This window comes from Macaca nemestrina, chromosome 4 (assembly GCF_043159975.1).
Source record: "Macaca nemestrina isolate mMacNem1 chromosome 4, mMacNem.hap1, whole genome shotgun sequence".
Taxonomy (NCBI): domain Eukaryota; kingdom Metazoa; phylum Chordata; class Mammalia; order Primates; family Cercopithecidae; genus Macaca; species Macaca nemestrina.
Window position 1 is genome coordinate 157,654,858 of NC_092128.1, and position 16,898 is coordinate 157,671,755.

Genomic DNA, 16,898 nt, shown 5'->3' on the forward strand with positions numbered 1-16,898 from the left:
GAAGCTTGCTTGTGGAAAGATTAGCTATTAATTGTTTGCCAGAGGCAACCCTTCGGCCTTTAGAGAAAATTGCACTTTTCCAATTATAAGAAAATTACCCCATGGTTCTATCCTTGAATTATTTTATCAATTAGCTAAGGGAAAATACAATCTCAGACAACGCACTGTACTGCACTGCGGCTCTGTTGTGTGGCATAGTTCACGTAGCTTTCCAAAAATGCGGGCTATGACAACTATAAAATGTTGGGTCATTTTCTTCTCCAGATGTGATCTCAGAGGTGAATGTTTATCAGCTAAAGCGAGGAAAATGAGTATTTTAAAAGGATTGCAGCTTTTCTTAAGGTTTGGAACACATACCAATGAAGTTTGGTAAAGACAACAGAGGGAAAGCAGAAGGTTGTCTAGGACTTTGTGTCAACATGAAGGCTGTACGAAGACTTTTGAATGTCTCAAAAATTTTCTTCTGACTGCAAAGGTATACTGTTTCAAAATTTGGTTTACTGATTAAAAGCTTTATATGCTTACTTTTAGACACTCGTAAGAGGGCATCAAAAGTGCAACAGCACCTCCAAAGGACTGGAATTTATGGGACTTTATTTCCTACTATTCTGCCTCCAACTCAAGTACATAAATTTTGGCTTTTAGAGTGAGAGTCAGTATTTATGAAGATGGAATCTGAAAAATGTTGTAAATATTGTTGTACCAACCACTTATAGAGAATTGGAGTATTAAATGATGCTAAATGACGCCATAGCTTCCTCTACCAACCGTTATAAGGTGAGGTGGTACTAGATACAAGTTTTATGGAATAAACAAAACAATTACCAGTATGCTTAATAATGAACATTTAAAACCTATTTCCTACAGCCAAACAGGTCATAGTTTAGTGAGACCAGTGGCAGGAAAATAAATTTCAAAATTACTTTTGTTGATGATTTTCCATACTAACAAGCTTGAAATAGAACCTTGCATAGTATGAGTGATTTTAATCTGAATTGAGTTTTAAAGACCCTCCATATTGAAGTCACGGGCACTATTTTATAATCAAGAATAGCTAACTGGTGCTTCTCTTCATAAAAATCCCTCCTGGGTCACTGAGGCACTTGTCAGGGTTTTTCGCCATATAAATAAAAGACATGGTTGTGCATCTCTCATTCTGGTATCAGCATCTATACAAATAGCAAGATGCAATTTTTCAACATGTTAATGATGTACAACAGCAGGAAGTATTTTTATTACTTGAACATTTTTAGACATTTATAAACTTATTAAGAGAGAAGCTGCATGGATTATAATAGACCTATCTGGGTCCCAGGAAACAGAACTCCTCTTTGGGAAAATGTCTTTCTCATAAATTATCATTATTTGTAAAAATAAAAATTCCTAAGCTGTAAGTTTACCAAAGGTTTTTTTTTTTTCCCTTTGGAATCCACTGGTCTCTAATAATTACGTATGTATGTTGCTTATCAATTACTTATTACCTATACACATATAGCATTTATTTAAACATGTATATACGTGCACATACATAAATTTCTGGAAAATTATTAAACTCCTTTTGCTTTTATTTAAAATAAACCACACCCATTGAAAACTGTATAAAAGCCTTCTGATAAAGTCTTATCCTAAAATGAAGCGTGTATGTATAACACAGTCAACATTAATTTTGAATACTGTGCAAACTATTTTCTAGTTTAAAAATTTACAGTGATCAACTAGTTACACACTGAATCATGGCAGGGAGCGTATAGGCTGATTGTCACTTTGAGTTCTGCCTTAATTACCCTGTTTCTAGTGCACTAACTTGCTAGCCACCTTCTTTTTTGTCCCCTTTATTTTTCTGAGAAGGGCAAAACATCCTTGAAGATCACTGTTATATTCATAGCAATCTGTTCTACGTTTATGGAAAACCTAAAAACCAGAGAAAGTCCACCAAATAACAGTCATTTCAAACCGGAGACAATGCATTTTTTTCTCATTTATTCAAATTCACTGCAGGAAGTAAACACTAAAAGATTAAAAAACAAAACAAAAAAATTCACACTGCAGTATGTACAGTTTCATGACATCATATGAAGAAATTAAATTTCTAATAAAAATGACAAATTATATTACTGAGCAGATCGCATCAAACTTGGTTGTGTAAACACCAGAATTCTTACTATGAATGGATTAATGTGCCTGTATTCCGGTACTGCTAATACCGGGATACTCTTGGAATAATGTTTGCAATGGGATTAAAAAATTCATGAAAGTAGTTGTGTGAATTCTTTATGTTTAAAAGTGGTTGACGATTAAAAAAACTGTTTAAGACCCTTGGATTCAAAGCACATTCTTTCACAAAGCTTAAACCACAGACGTCATGTCCAGAAATGGAATACTGTCATGTTGGGATGAACATCTGATCTGATTTGTTAAGACATTTTGCCAAATGCACAGATGCACAGGGTCCCCCATGCACTTTTCATGCAGCAGGTAATCACAACTTAAATAAAAGGTTTATTCTATACATTTGTCCAGACTTGCAACTGTATACATACATGCACAACTTTTAAACCTGTCTGATTATATTTACACTTATACATGGAATATACAGGAACCAAAGAGATTAAAAGGCTTTTCTGTTGCATTAGAACAATACAAAATATGTATTTTTCATTAAGGAAATCACTATTTACATCACCTTTAAAAACCGATTTTAACATCTTCATGTAACAAGTCAATATATATATATACATATTTTATATATATATATATAAAATATATACTCTCACCAGTTTACTCTTCTGTAAGATGCAGCAGAGAATAAACAGGTAATGAATGCTACCTTACTGATGTCAATGAGAGCTGTAGTACCCTTTCACAAATGACTTTATTAGAAGAAATTGTCTAGATATCTAAAATAGTCCTTGAAAATGTGTGTATGTGCATCCTTGTATCTACATATGCATAAACAAAGTGAATCTGTGGATGTATACCCTTTCTCACTGTTCTTTAAAATCACCCTAAATTCAAACTGGGGACATTCTCTAGTAAATCAGAACAGCATTCTTTGTGGTCATGTTTAAGTATTACATATTCTCATTCCTTTGTTAACAACAACGAAAACAACCAACCAACCAAAAAGCAAAACAAAACCCATAAGAAAAAAAAAAAAAAAAAAGCAATGCTGGCCCTTGACAGTCTTTTCCCTGACCTAAATTTCACTCTCTTGTAAAAAGGCCATTTCCCCCTACCCAAGGGAGAATACCAACATATTTTTTCTGACATACCTCTAAGGCTCCAAATCTTTCACAACAATCAAGAAAAACGACTTGTTTAAAAGCTTATTTATATAGTGTTGACAATAAGATTGTCATAGTATGGACATGGAGTAGAATATATTCAACTGGCCAGTGGAATTTTATGTCAGAATAAGCCTATGCCTTCACTTCTCCATATGTTGCATAATACCCACTCCTATTACTGTATAATATTTCCAGTAGCTATTTACAAATCATTCTGAGGAAAAAATAACCATTTAGGGTTTTAGATCATATTAGGAAATCACACCTATTTTTAAGATAAAAATCTTAGAAACCACTTCAAGAAGAACAACTTTAAATCAATATCCTTCTAACTAGTAGTGATCATAGAATAATTTTTGATAGGTCATTTGCTAACCAGGTTCACAATTAAAAACAAAATGTCTGGTGAATGAATTGTGGATTGTACAAACTTAACATAAAAACAGACCTGTTTCACAAATGAAACCCCATGTGGCTTCAAGAATATATTAAGTTCTTCTAAGACTGTATCAACATTTACTTTTCATCACTATTTTAAAATAAAAGATCCAATGGAGTGATTGTGTACAATTCTGTCATGTATATGTGCCCGTTGTACTTTTTATTTAGCCAATCTGAATTTAGTGCCTTTCTTGGGTTTAAACTAAATGTTGTAGCCTTTGTTGGCATTGTTCTTAGGACAATAGTTTTAATAAAGGTTAAGGATGTATTCGGGAGAAGTTTCCAAACCATCCTGGAATCACCTGAGTTTGGTAAGTGGCCCTGTTTTTCCATCCCTAAGGCTAACTAAGTAGATGTTACTCATTAGAACACATAAATAATCACAGATTTTCCTGAGATGTTGAGCCAGATATGAAAGTTATCCCCTCCACCCAATTTTTTTTGTCATAAAAAGTGTTCTGAACCCGATTTCCAAAGACATAACGGTAATATATGAACTACAATATTGCAAATTTTGAGCTGATGTGTGACTGTATTGGGGAAAATAGAGGCATCAAATAGTTTTTTTGTTTTGTTTTGTTTTGTTTTACAGTCTCATGTTCTGAGGAAAGTCGTAAGCCATGGTTCTCAAACACAAGAAACACCTAGGGAACGTGTTAAGATGCAGATGGAAGATTCCAGGTCCACTTAGCAGAGATTCTTGTTCTGTAGATCTGAGATGCTGCCTATGAATCTGCATTTTAAAACAAGTGCTCCAGATGGAGATGGTTCTAACGCAAGAGGTCAGAGTTCAGCTTTAAGGAATCCTGGTCATAAGACTCGCAGGTACCACAGGAATGGTGAGAATTAGCTTTTATAAGAGATGGTGAAAACGGTCCAAAGAAAAGCCATTTTGCTTCTGTTAAAAACAATTTCTTAAATATTCAACTTTTCAGGAAACCACCTAAAGATAAATGTTAACTTTTCTAATTCTGTAAAAGGAGGAGTATTAATTTAGTAAAGTAGTTAAAATACAAAAAATGGAAATCTGCCTTTTTTTTTAAAGGATCTATCAAACTTCCCTCAATTGTAATCAATTTTTACTAAGTAGTACAAGGTTTAAAGAAATCTATATTGAAAAGGATCAGCGTGGGACAGACACACTGGGAACCACAAAACCTCTTCCAAGAGTTAAAAATAAACACTTTTTTTTCTTTTTTAGCAAAAGTGAAAAAATGTAAGCATATATTTTTCTAATTTATTTTTGAATTGGATAATAAGCTGTGAATCAGCACTAGGTTTTTTCTTAATTGGATAATTATCCTTTAAAGAGTTGTTTTAACAGTTTGGACTTTAAAAAATGTGTTATGTAGGCTGACTTCTGAAGAGCAAAATAAAAGTACCCTAATAAAGGCAGCAAAATGCATTAATCCACTATGAATGGAGTTTTACATTTTAATTTATGCCTATTATTTATGTTTATAAAAGAATTTCATTCATAGGCTACTCACGGTTGTTATCTGATGCATACAGAAGTGTTAAACAACCAATTGCTAGTTCAGTAGTTTCCTCATGACATCTAATGTTAAGCAAAAATTAGTATGCATATTTAAACATCACCAGTAACCAATACTTTTCAAAATGAAAAAAGTTTCAATTATACCATGCTTTTCTCAAATCATGCTCTTATTTATACAGATCTCAAGTTCATACTCATTATGTTTTAAAAAGATCCCAAACTGGATGGCAGGTACATTTTATTCTGATTCTTTTTTTATTGTTAGCACGTTTCCCAGAAGTCCATAAACTTCTCCGTTTGCACTGTGTGGGCGAGAAGCATTATTTCCCATATGGCTATTGTAAGGGCTTCTTAAATTAAAGAAAGAAGCTCTCGTTTCTGCAGTAGGAAGTAACTCTTCTTTGATTGTGACCTGTGAGACACTTTCAGCAGATGAAGGCTCCCTCCAAATGTCCTTGTCTTGTGTTTCTCGACTGGTAACAGAATTGCCTCCTTTCTGCAGCATATAATATAGTATGGGGTTGGTTTTGGTCAGTCTCGGAGAGTCTTTTTCGTACTCATTCTTCTCCACATCAGTGATAACCCACTTAATGGGTCCTTTCTCACTGGGCATGGAACACCCATTCAAAAGCCCAGATTCTGGTCTAGACCCTGCACAGCCCAAGTGCTCAGGGAAAGTAGGACTCACAGGAGTTTTTACTACTCCTGGGTATGAAAATGTCCTGTTATCCATGCAACTGCTGGGCTGAGTGGGGCTGTACATCAGTCCATTTAAAGAAGAAATGCTAAATTCAGGTTTGCTGTTGGTCACATTATTTTTGTGTCCTTTCTTTTTACTGTCAGCAACAGAGTTACTTCTGTGCGGGGACAAATCTCGCACACAGTTTTCTGAGAGAAGCAGCTGTTTCAGAACATTGAAGCTTTTGCTCTCTCTGGCCCAACTCCTGTGTTCACTTTCGCTGGCTGAGCCATGACCAGCAGGATATTTAAACTCAAGATCATTTCTGCTAAATTTCAGCTCTTCCTGGTTAAGCAAGGACCCATACAGTACTTCCGGGGCACTGTGATTGTTTGCAGCATCGACAACGTTGTTTTTCATCTTTTTAAATGGATTTTCTAATGGCTCAGTATAAAGCTTCCTTTTCTTAGGGACCATGCACAGATTCTTTGATTCTAGAAGTGCCATTTCATTACTTCTGTGACTCTTGTCTGAATCATCTGCCAGGTAACTATCTGGATTTTGTCTCAGCAATCGACTTAAGAGACCATTCTTTGAGAAAGAAAAATCCTGAGGTGAAACAGGCTCCGATTTAAAGTCTTCGGACACTGGTAAGGCAGGTGCGCTTCTCTGCACAGCAGGAGCCATACCCAAGAATGGAGCACTCTTGGCATCATGGCTCAAGTGCACATTTGTATTAGGAATTTGTAAGTCATCACAAGGCTCAGATTTTATTTTCACCATCAATATTTGTTCACTTAAAGCTCTCTCTGAGTGTTCCTGAGTACTTTCATCTCTTAAGGGAGTTTTCTCTTTCTTTTCATTTTTGCCTTTGTTGGGGTTTCCCAGGAGCAACTGGAGGACGGTACGTCTTTCAAGCAGATTTTCTATTTCAGAACCGGAAAGCCCCGGTTCAGGACCTGTTGGTTGACTACTAAATGCTTGACTTTCTTCAGCTGCATTCGTTTTATTTGAGAGCAAAGGGCTATTTAATCTATCAATCACACCTATTGGTTTATCTGTGTTTACAGTTAACAGCTGTTTGCTGGGTCTCTGCTCTTCCACTGACATGGAAGACTGCAGGCCACATTGTGCTAAATTTTGTAACAGCTTACTGGCACTGAAAGTTGCAGAGTTTTGTGCACCTTCGTTTTGGGCTGGTTTCTCTCCCGGCGTGTCTTTGCTTTTTGTAAGGTCCATTGAGTGGTTAGATGCAGTCTTTTCAGACTGAGTACTGCAGGCATACGGTGGGGAATTCCATTTGATGACCAGAGAGTGTTGAGAGAGATTGATGGGAGACTCTGCTTTGGCTGACGTAAGTAATGGTGGAGTGCTCACTGGCGTAGTCCGATTTGTACTGGGGCTTTCTATCACAGAAGTCCTTGCATAATTTTGTGTACTGAACTTGGTCACATCATTGTGTACTCCCTGAGGGCTGGTGTTTTTTTCTACATTTTCTTCATTCTTATGGCCAAGTAGCAATTGAAGAAGTGTTACTTTCTGGTGTGAGTTTAGCTTAGAATTCTTTGAGGTATCTTGATCTTCTTTGATATCTACGTCTGGGACTTTTGGATCCCAAGTGTTTAGCAAGGATTGAGTAAAGTTATCCAGGGAAACAGGTTGGTCAGATTCTGATTTTTCAGTTCGGTGTTTGCAAGACAAGTCTATGGGAACACAGTTGGAGTAAGAACTTTCATCACCACTGCTGTCATCTGTAAAACTAGGATTGTTATCTGAATATTCATCAATAGTTGTAGGTGTACTACTTTCCTCAAAAATGCTTCCTCTCTCACTGTGACTGTGTCCATTCATTGGCTTAGGTATAGTCTGGCTTTTAAGAAGATGTAAAAGCAAACTATTGTTAGCAGCTTGTTTGATATTGTTTCTTTCCAGTGAGTTCTTATAACCTGCATTTTTAGGGGAAGAAGGAATGATACCCATTGGATTTTGAAATGTTGTAGCACTACTTTTGCTAGCCATCAGTTTGCTTGATGATGTTCTAGCCTGACCATTAAGATGGCTTGACATGGCTTTGGAGAGCTGGAAACTGCCAACATCCTTCTGGCCATTTTCTTGCAATCTGGCCATAGCAGCAAGTCTTTCACTTGCTGCTTGATTTGCATTTTGTGTTTTTAAAGCATGTTCTCGAGAATACTGCTGCAAATGGGCTTCGCTTGACAGAAGTAATGCTAACTGGCTACAAGCAACACTAGGTTTAGGTGAGGTGGCAGGACTAGCCCTTTTTTCTACCATGCTTGCAACAGCCTGTAATCTTGCAGCACATGACAACGGTTCACTCATGACCTTTGTTCCACTTTGTCCAACGTGATGAGGAGATTCTACAAACCTATCTCTGATGAGGTTTTTAGTCACATCAGGAAGATTTGTATCAGGCTTTTGATCTTTAACTTTACTTTTCTTCAACAAAGTTTTTAAGTGACTTGATGCAACACCATAGCACCTTAAATCCTTCTCCACTTTTAAAGAATCATGACTGAGGGCATATCCTTGCTCCTTGAGGCTCTGCCTAATTTGTTGTGACAGAGCAACAGTCTGCAGCCTAGAGCTGAATGACTGAAGCAAAGAGGCCAGTAATGTGCTATCCTGTTTGCCTTTAGGCACACTGTCAACCATGCCAGCTAGCAAAGCTTCCTTCTTTACGTTTAAATTTACGATAGAATCAGACAGCCTCTTCCGCTTTGCTGCATTCCAGTCCTCAGAAGACTGCAACAGTCTGGCTTTTTTGAGGTGCAGCATGCCAGATCCCTGATATGTATGTGTATTGAGAACTGGACCATTACTTTGACAGGTGGGAAATGCACTGCCAGAAATGTTAAAGTTCTGATCCTCTTCATTATTCCCAGCAGACTTTTTGTCGACGGCAGTACCTGATCCCCCTGCTGCCTGATGCATTAGTAATCCTTCTAGGTAAGTTAAAACAATAGAATCCTGGTGCACATCAGAGCCAAGCTCTTCTCCATGAGTCATGTTCAATAGAAGTGTTCACAAGGGCTTGGTTTCTATTCACTTTAAAGAATGGTTTTCTGTGGTGAGTGAGACGTAACTTCAATAAGTGAGTATCAGTTTATCACCTTCCATAGCAATCAGAGAGAGATGTACTGTTACATTCTGTCCAGGATTTCTTCTGGCAATGACAAGATAAATGAGTCTGACCACAGAGCTGATCAACTTCTATGCAAGAAGGAGGAGAATTCCTTAAAACACAGGTCTGTAGCAGTACGCAGATAGAATCCTTAGTGAATATATTCCTTTTCCTTCTTCATCGTTTGTTCCCCATTAAATGCAAATATCAGTGTTCTAAAAAAAATAAAAATAAGAATAGTTAAGGAGGCAGAACTAGAATCATGTTATACCTACAAGCAAAATAATATAGCATTTCTAAGTGTATATGTATATTACATATAAATAATAGACATATATATGGACTACAGTCACATTAGTAATTTGTTTTATTGCCATTCCTATTCCATTGAAAATGTCTACTGGAAATCCTGTGGGTTAATCCATACTGTTAAAATGATCAAATCATTAGAGAAGAGAACATACTTTAATGTTATATAACCATCTTCCAAAGCCCGCCAAGTCTCTGAATTTTCATAAGCACCTTTCTGCAAAGTAATGTGAATATTAAGTCTCCTGTATAGCTTTATAGCTCTATAGGGGAACTAGAACCTGCTTCCTTACATTACTGAGCACTTAGGAAGAAACAAAAGTAGATGTGCAGAAAAAGGAAAAGAGATGCAGACTCTGATGAGTCTGATGTGGGGCTGAGGCCAACAGAACAGATTCATTTCTGACATCATCCCCCAAACACCAGACATTCCATAAGTAATTTTTAGAATTTCTGTTTTCAAAAAAATGAAACCACTAACAAGTTGAAGATTATTTTGTGAGTCTGTTCAAAGTGTGACCATCTTAGTCATATTCATAAACATTAAAATACAGTCATATGGAGGAGAGTGATTCTTTAGATGCTTGTTTGGGGCTATCAAGGGTTTAATGTAGTTTGTTAGTAAATCCTTCCTCATGTGCTCTATGGAGAAATCTTAATGTCAGGTCCATTCCTTACAGATACAGAGGACAGGGAAGGCATAAACATATATAAGAAGTACAATGGAAAATGCCAAAGACATTTTAGTCACAGCTTGAAAAACATTCCAATGGTATTTATTATCTAAGAAGATACCAAACGATTTCCTATCACTAACACATACACAACAGAAGAAGCAAGAACTCATTGCATTTCTGCAAACTTGATAGATAAATGTCAATATTGACCTAAGGAATGGGGCCAGTACACCTTTGGAAGAGAAGCTAGAATAAATTCCAAGAATTTTGTTTTTCAAGATGCCAGAACATTTTGTTCAAGTTATTAGACCTGAAGCTATCAACAAATACCTTGGTCCCTATGGAACTGAAAAGATAAATTTTAATTGAAAGATTACCCCGTAGCTTTTTGAGTACAATGCTTAACTCTAAATCAAACTTTAGGAAAGAATTATCTGATTGTATCAAATTGTTGAATGCATTGATTAAAAGGATATGAAATGATAGCCAAAGAAAAAGATATAGAAAGGAGGCAGCAACAATTAATTTCAATTTGTGTAAGGAGTAGGATGAGAAGAGACCTTCTTGAGATTCCAGTGCCACCATTTTAAAAAGCTTTGCCATAATGTACTTAAGATGGATATTTTAAGAGGTTAATAATGATATAGAGATGAAATGGTGATGACGACTGCCACCAAATATCCATTCTCCCGTTTTCCTTTCCTAATAAAACCCTGACTTGCTTTTCAGGGAGTAGGGAGGTATCCCAGCTAAACAGCACTTTTTTTTTCCCCATTGGTATATATCTTACAATTGATGGCATGTTGCTTAACTGGAGGCTTATTTTTCTTTCTTAGTGGTATAAAACGTAAGGACACATTTTACAACGATAACATCTTGGAGTTGAGGAAACAGTTTTCTAATTCTCTTAAAAAACTTAATATGGCCGGGTACCGTGGCTCACACCTGTAATCCCAGCAATTCAGGAGGCCGAGGCGGGTGGATTGCCTGAGGTCAGGAGTTTGAGACCAGCCTGACCAATGTGGTGAAACCCCGTCTCTGGAAAAATACAAAGATTAGCTGGGTATGGTGGCATGCGCCTGTAGTCCCAGCTACTCAGGAAGCTGGGGCAGGAAAATTGCTTGAACCTGGTAGGCAGATGTTGCAGTGAGCTGAGATTGTGCCACTGCACTCCAGCCTGGGTGACAGAATGATACTCCATCTCAAAACAAACAAACAAAAAACAAAAATAACAACTGCTAATATACAATTAATTCTCAGCTAGTTAAGACATTTAACAACCATTTAATGGGATATGCAAATCTACTGTATTTCTCTCCATACCACTACCAACCTTTCTGTTCTTGGGTAGAGTCAAGAAAGTCAAAATCATATCAGCCATTTGAAAACTGGTTTGTAAACAGCCATAAAATATACTTTATTTAAGAATAAGAATGAAGTAAGGAGCACCTTTGAGTTCATATTACTCCTGTTATTGCTATTCTACTTTTTACTGTGTATAATATAATTTGCAAAGTATTATTCATTGCTTTAAAAAGACTGAATTTACACATTTCTGAATTTACAAAGCAGATTTGGAAGTTGATTTAAAAAAGAATTACCATAGTTTCTTTGCAAAGGAGCTCTAACACTGTATTTTACCATTTATTTACCTCTCTACCATTTATTTCCTATCTTCACAGAGAAAGTAGATGACAGATATTAGTAATAATCATCTCTTAATAATCCTTTTTTGGCAATCAGCTTTCTCAGGTTGAAAATAATCATTTCTTAAATATGAAAATTTTTAACTTCAAGAACAAAAATGACATACACAAATAATTTTATTAAGCTCCTTGGGTTGAGTACTGTGCTAATCATAATTAGTACAGTGCAACACAGTCAACAGATAACTGAATCTTGGGATACATGAAGTTATTCAATGACCAAATTCCCAGTAGGAAGGAAAGATTTTGACATTCAAACACACACATTCTCTCACTCTCAAAAAATATATAGATGAGATACTAAAATAATTCAAGCCACAAATTTGAAACCACATACTGTAGCTCATCACTTAAAGGAATGACGAGGCAAAGGTCATCCTAAATATTCAATTGTTTATTTAATTTAGATCAATACAACACATTCTTACTGAACTCCCAATCTGCTTCGAGATCTGATCTGTCTTAGGATTGGTGAATTATGTTCATTTTTAAAAAGAGATGTGATACATAGCATCTAGAGAACCAGGCAAGGTGAACGTCCACCTTTAGGTTTCTAGAATATCCCTAATAATAAAAATCTCTTCTCCCCATGCTATTTCTTTTCACATTTTCACATGACTGTTGTATCACCAAGCACAAAAAAATTAAAAAATTGAATGTGATTTGAAAAATCTTCTAAAGATTGTTTTAAGAGTTTTAAATGAAAATTATAAAATGAACATTTTTAGTTTAGAACATGTGGTTACCATAGTATGGATAAAAGTCACTATGTGTATGCACTAAGCCGTCACACCTTCTTCTAGAAAAGTGGACCAGTAACACATTTACAATAGATTTAAAGGGAAGATGAATAATTGCTTCCTAAGTATTCTACGTCAAGGTGGTTATTTTTCATCAATTTCTTTGAAAAAAAAAATCCTATAAAACGTACCAATTACATGAAGCAGTGGAGAAAAAGGATTTTCTCATGGAGACCTGTTTTTCAAATGAGATAAACCTGCAAATCAAAGACTGTGGTCACTTGGAGAGGCTGCCTCAGGTGACAAGCAGCAACATCTACCACTTGTTCTAGCAGAAAATAAAGTGCCTATCCTAGGAAAGCAGGAATTCTTATACCCCTTAAGGCCTGAATGCACTTCACTCCTTCTATTGAAAGCTCTTCAGGGACCAGAGTGAGCCAAATTTTTTTAGATATCTTCCTTTTCTATCTCTTAAACAACTAGAGAGGGAGAAATCACTAACAATCCTTCTCACCTTTCCCAAGTCTTGCCTTTTCCTTCTATAGTATAGAATGTAATTGAGAAATATAGGAAAAAAAGAAAATGAGGCACGATACTTGGAAATAGTACAGCTTGTTGGGATCTATGGATTTAGGGTATAAGGTAAAATATGACCACTACCTAATAAATGAACGTTTTAAGGTTAAAATGTTATTTTAAGTTATTCAATATTAGCTTCTTTTACTGGAAGACAATCACATTATTCATGAAATTCCAACACATAGTTCTCTTGCCTGGTTTTATATAAACATAACTTAAGAGTGTTGCCAGGTATATACTTGAGTATATTTAGTTACAAATACCTAAATGTCAACACACATTTAATAATTAGGTTTCCTTAAAGCAGTGGCCCCCAACCTTTTTGGCACCAGGGACTGGTTTCGTGGAAGATAATTTTTCCATGAACTAGTGGGGTGGAGGTGGTTTCGAGATGAAACTGTTCCACCTGAGATCATCAGGCATTAGATTCTCATCAACGGTGGGCAACCCAGATCCCTCGCATGTGCAGTTCACAACAGGGTTCGCACCTCTATGAGAACCTAATGCTTCCACCGACGTGACAGGAGGCGGAGCTCAGGCGGTAATGCTTGCTGGCCCGCGGCTGGCCGCCTGCTGTGTGGCCCAGTTCCTAACAGGCTTGGCCTGAGGGTTGGGAACCCCTGCTTCAGAGAATTGCAATTAATGTATATTTCTGAAACTGGAATAGTTTAAAAAATATTGAATCCACTGGTTTGTCATGTTCCTAATTTCAATGGTGATTTCATTAGCACTTGTGCATGTGTCTGAAGATATTAAACATTTTCATCACAGTAAGGGAGACTTGCCTTGTATGGTATATACTTGTTAAATAACTTCTAAGTAAAGAAAACAGAACTTTTCTAGAATTTGGCTTATGGTGGATGAGAAGAACCAAAGGAATTAAAAATACTAAAGGGACAGAAAAAGAAAAAAATGGGAAAAAACACTAAGAACAAATAAAGGCATCATAAATTCTGCAACTCTCATGAGGTTTCAGAAGGAAAAACTTAGTTTAGAAACTAAGTAGATTATATTACTAGCCTGTCTTTAAACATTAGGTTAGTAGATATGACAGGCAAGGTGAAGAAAGATTTCTTTTATGAACACTAAAAATGCATATATACAATGACAAAAAAGGAAAACCTATATAATAATAAAATAAAAGCTAACTGAGTGATGTTTGTTTCAACTTGGCTGTCATTTTTATAGAGTGGTTCCATAAAATTTTGGGGAAAAAATGGTTAATTGTAACAAAAAATTTAGTACAACATTTAGGATACCAAGAAGTGCTAAATTTTGATTTCAGTATTATCATCTTAAGTGAAAATCAGCTCACATAATTTTTTTTGAGACAAGGTCTTGCTCTATTGCCCAGGCTGGAGTGCAGTGGTGAGATTACAGCTCACTACAGCCGCAGCCTCCTGGACTCAAGTGATTCTCCTACCTCAGTCTCCCAAGCAGCTGGGACTACAGGTGTGTGCCACCATGCAGAGTTGATTTTTTTTCCCCTGGTGGAGATGGGGGTCTCACTATGTTGCCAAGGCTCATCTGGAACTCTTAGCCTCAAGTGATCCTCCCGCCTTGGCCTCTCAAAGTGTTGGGATTACAGGTGTGAACCACCACACCTGGCTCTTTTACAATTTTAGTGAATTCATTTTAACCCTCAGTATACCAAGAAAAAGTCATCATCATTTATCATCTGGGTCCAACAGACATTTTATTAATATTTAAGTTAATTCATGAATAATTTACACAATAAGAATAAAGAAATGACATAAAACAACTTCATTAGATTTTTTTTTCATAAGAATTTAAATGTACACTGTAACTCAATTCTTCATTCTCTGTTTTCCTGGTTTTGAAGGAATATACACCTGAAAAGGGCAAGGTGCTTTGAAACTGACAGCTCATCAACTGTCACGGACGAACCTGGAAATATTTACAAATATTGATTCCAGATTTCAAGTATGTGTTTAAAAGGACTCTTGGGTCTTCTTTTTGTACTTGAAGAATTCAAAAGGTGTTACTTTTGATAACTTTAATAGCTCATAATGATGTTGAAAAGATGACAGAAATTTCTGCTTCGTAATTGCCCAACATATTTCATTTTTAGAGTAACAGCAATTACAATGATCGATCCAATGAATTACTTCATTTCTATATCATCTCTTTCTTTACAATCTCCTTTATCAAACACCTGTCTTAAGTATTTGTCCACTTATGAACAGTTTCAAATAAATTTGAGTGTTCCAAAAATCATAAAAGATGAAAGAATACTATCACACACCCTTTGAGGAAAACAGAGCCATTGAAGTTTTTGTCACAAAACAGAGTGTTGAGAATAGTGAGCAATGAAATCTTTCCAAATGAATAACTAACTAGATGAAAATACTATACTTACTTTTTGTCCTGAGAACTATATTTTTGAACTATATTGTTACTCATTGATCCCTGTGTTTGAGAAAATTCACCTAGGGGCTGGGCGCAGCGGCTCATGCCTGTAATTTCAGCACTTTCAGAGGCTGAGGCAGGATGAATGCTTAAGCCCAGGAGTTCGAGACCAGCCTGGACAACATGGCGAGACTCCATCTTTACAAAAACATTAAAAAAAAAATAGCTAAGTGTGATATTATGAAACTGTAATTTCAGCTTCTTGGGAGGCTGAGGTGGGAGGATCACCTGAGTCTGGGGAAGTCGAGGCTGCAGTAAGCCATGATAGCACCAGTGCACTTTAGCCTAGGTGACAGAGCGAGACCCTGTGGAAAGAAAGAACAGGAAGGATGGATGGACGGAAGGAAGGAAACATTCATCTGGGATGTAGCTGAAGACAACAGTCAGTAGAATTACTTATATAATCAATAGCACCATAATGATTCGCGTGTAAAGTATTACCATCAGTTTTGTTCCATTCATCTTCTGGTTTATCTAAGTGAAATATCTTCGTATGTCAACTTTCTTCTCTTTGACATTATAGACAGAAAAATACTGAATCATCAATTTTTAATAAAACCTTAAAAGGGAAAGATAGTGTCTCCAGATTTTTTATTTTTTTTTTTTACATTCTTGAAAGATAATGTAGCATAATGGGCTCTAAGAAAACTGAAGATGGGGCTGAGTATAGTGGCTAGCCTGTAATTTTAGCACTTTGGAAGGCTGAAGGGGGAGGATCACTTGAGCCCAGGAGTTTGAGGCTACAGTGAGCTATGACTGAGTTCCTGTACACCGCACTCTAGCCTGCATGACAGAACAAGACACTGCTTCTTAAACAAATAAAAAAAAACCAACAAGAAAGAAAGAGAAAGAAAGAAAGAAAGAAAGAAAGAAAGAAAGAAAGAAAGAAAGAAAGAAAGAAGGAAAGAGAGAGAGAAAGAAAGGAAGGAAGGAGGGAGGGAGAGAGGGAGAGGGAGACGGGGATGGGGAGGGGGAGAGGGAGGGGAAGGAGGGGGAGGGGAGGGGGAAGAGGATAGAATGATGGTGTAACAGTGATGACTTGTTTTAGCATTGCATCATCCTTCTAGGCACTTTCATTATTTTTACTTTTTATTATTTTAGCATTTTTTTCTTTTTTTAAAGGACAGTTGGGAATAAAATATGAATTAATTGCCAAAATGGTAAAATGCCAGAATACTTAAAGATACAGAAAAAATAAGATCACTAAGATCCATATGTACTTTTGGCTTCTAAAAGGTTCCAATGGACATGTATGGTAATAGCAAGATACTACGCTTGAGTCATTAAGGACACATTCACTAAAACTTAAAAATATGTGCTATCGTCCTTCCTACCAGTTACAAATACATTTTTTAAAAAAGCATTTGAAAACTAAAACTGAGTTCAAAGAACCCTGATAGTATACCAAAG

At 36.3% G+C, this 16,898-nt stretch overlaps 1 protein-coding gene across 6 annotated transcripts in view; it reads right to left on the reverse strand.

Annotated features, from left to right (window-relative positions):
• Nucleotides 1-1,965: 1,965 nt before the first annotated feature.
• The window catches only part of LOC105483458 (nuclear receptor interacting protein 1), a 104,019-nt gene continuing 89,086 nt past the window's right edge, over nucleotides 1,966-16,898 (reverse strand). For all 6 annotated transcript variants that reach the window (XM_011744366.3, XM_071095494.1, XM_011744364.3 and 3 more), the window contains one exon: nucleotides 1,966-9,262. In XM_011744366.3, coding sequence (XP_011742668.2) covers nucleotides 5,465-8,932 — 3,468 coding nt within the window. In that variant the 5' untranslated portion in view covers nucleotides 8,933-9,262 and the 3' untranslated portion in view covers nucleotides 1,966-5,464. The remainder of the gene's footprint in view (nucleotides 9,263-16,898) is intronic.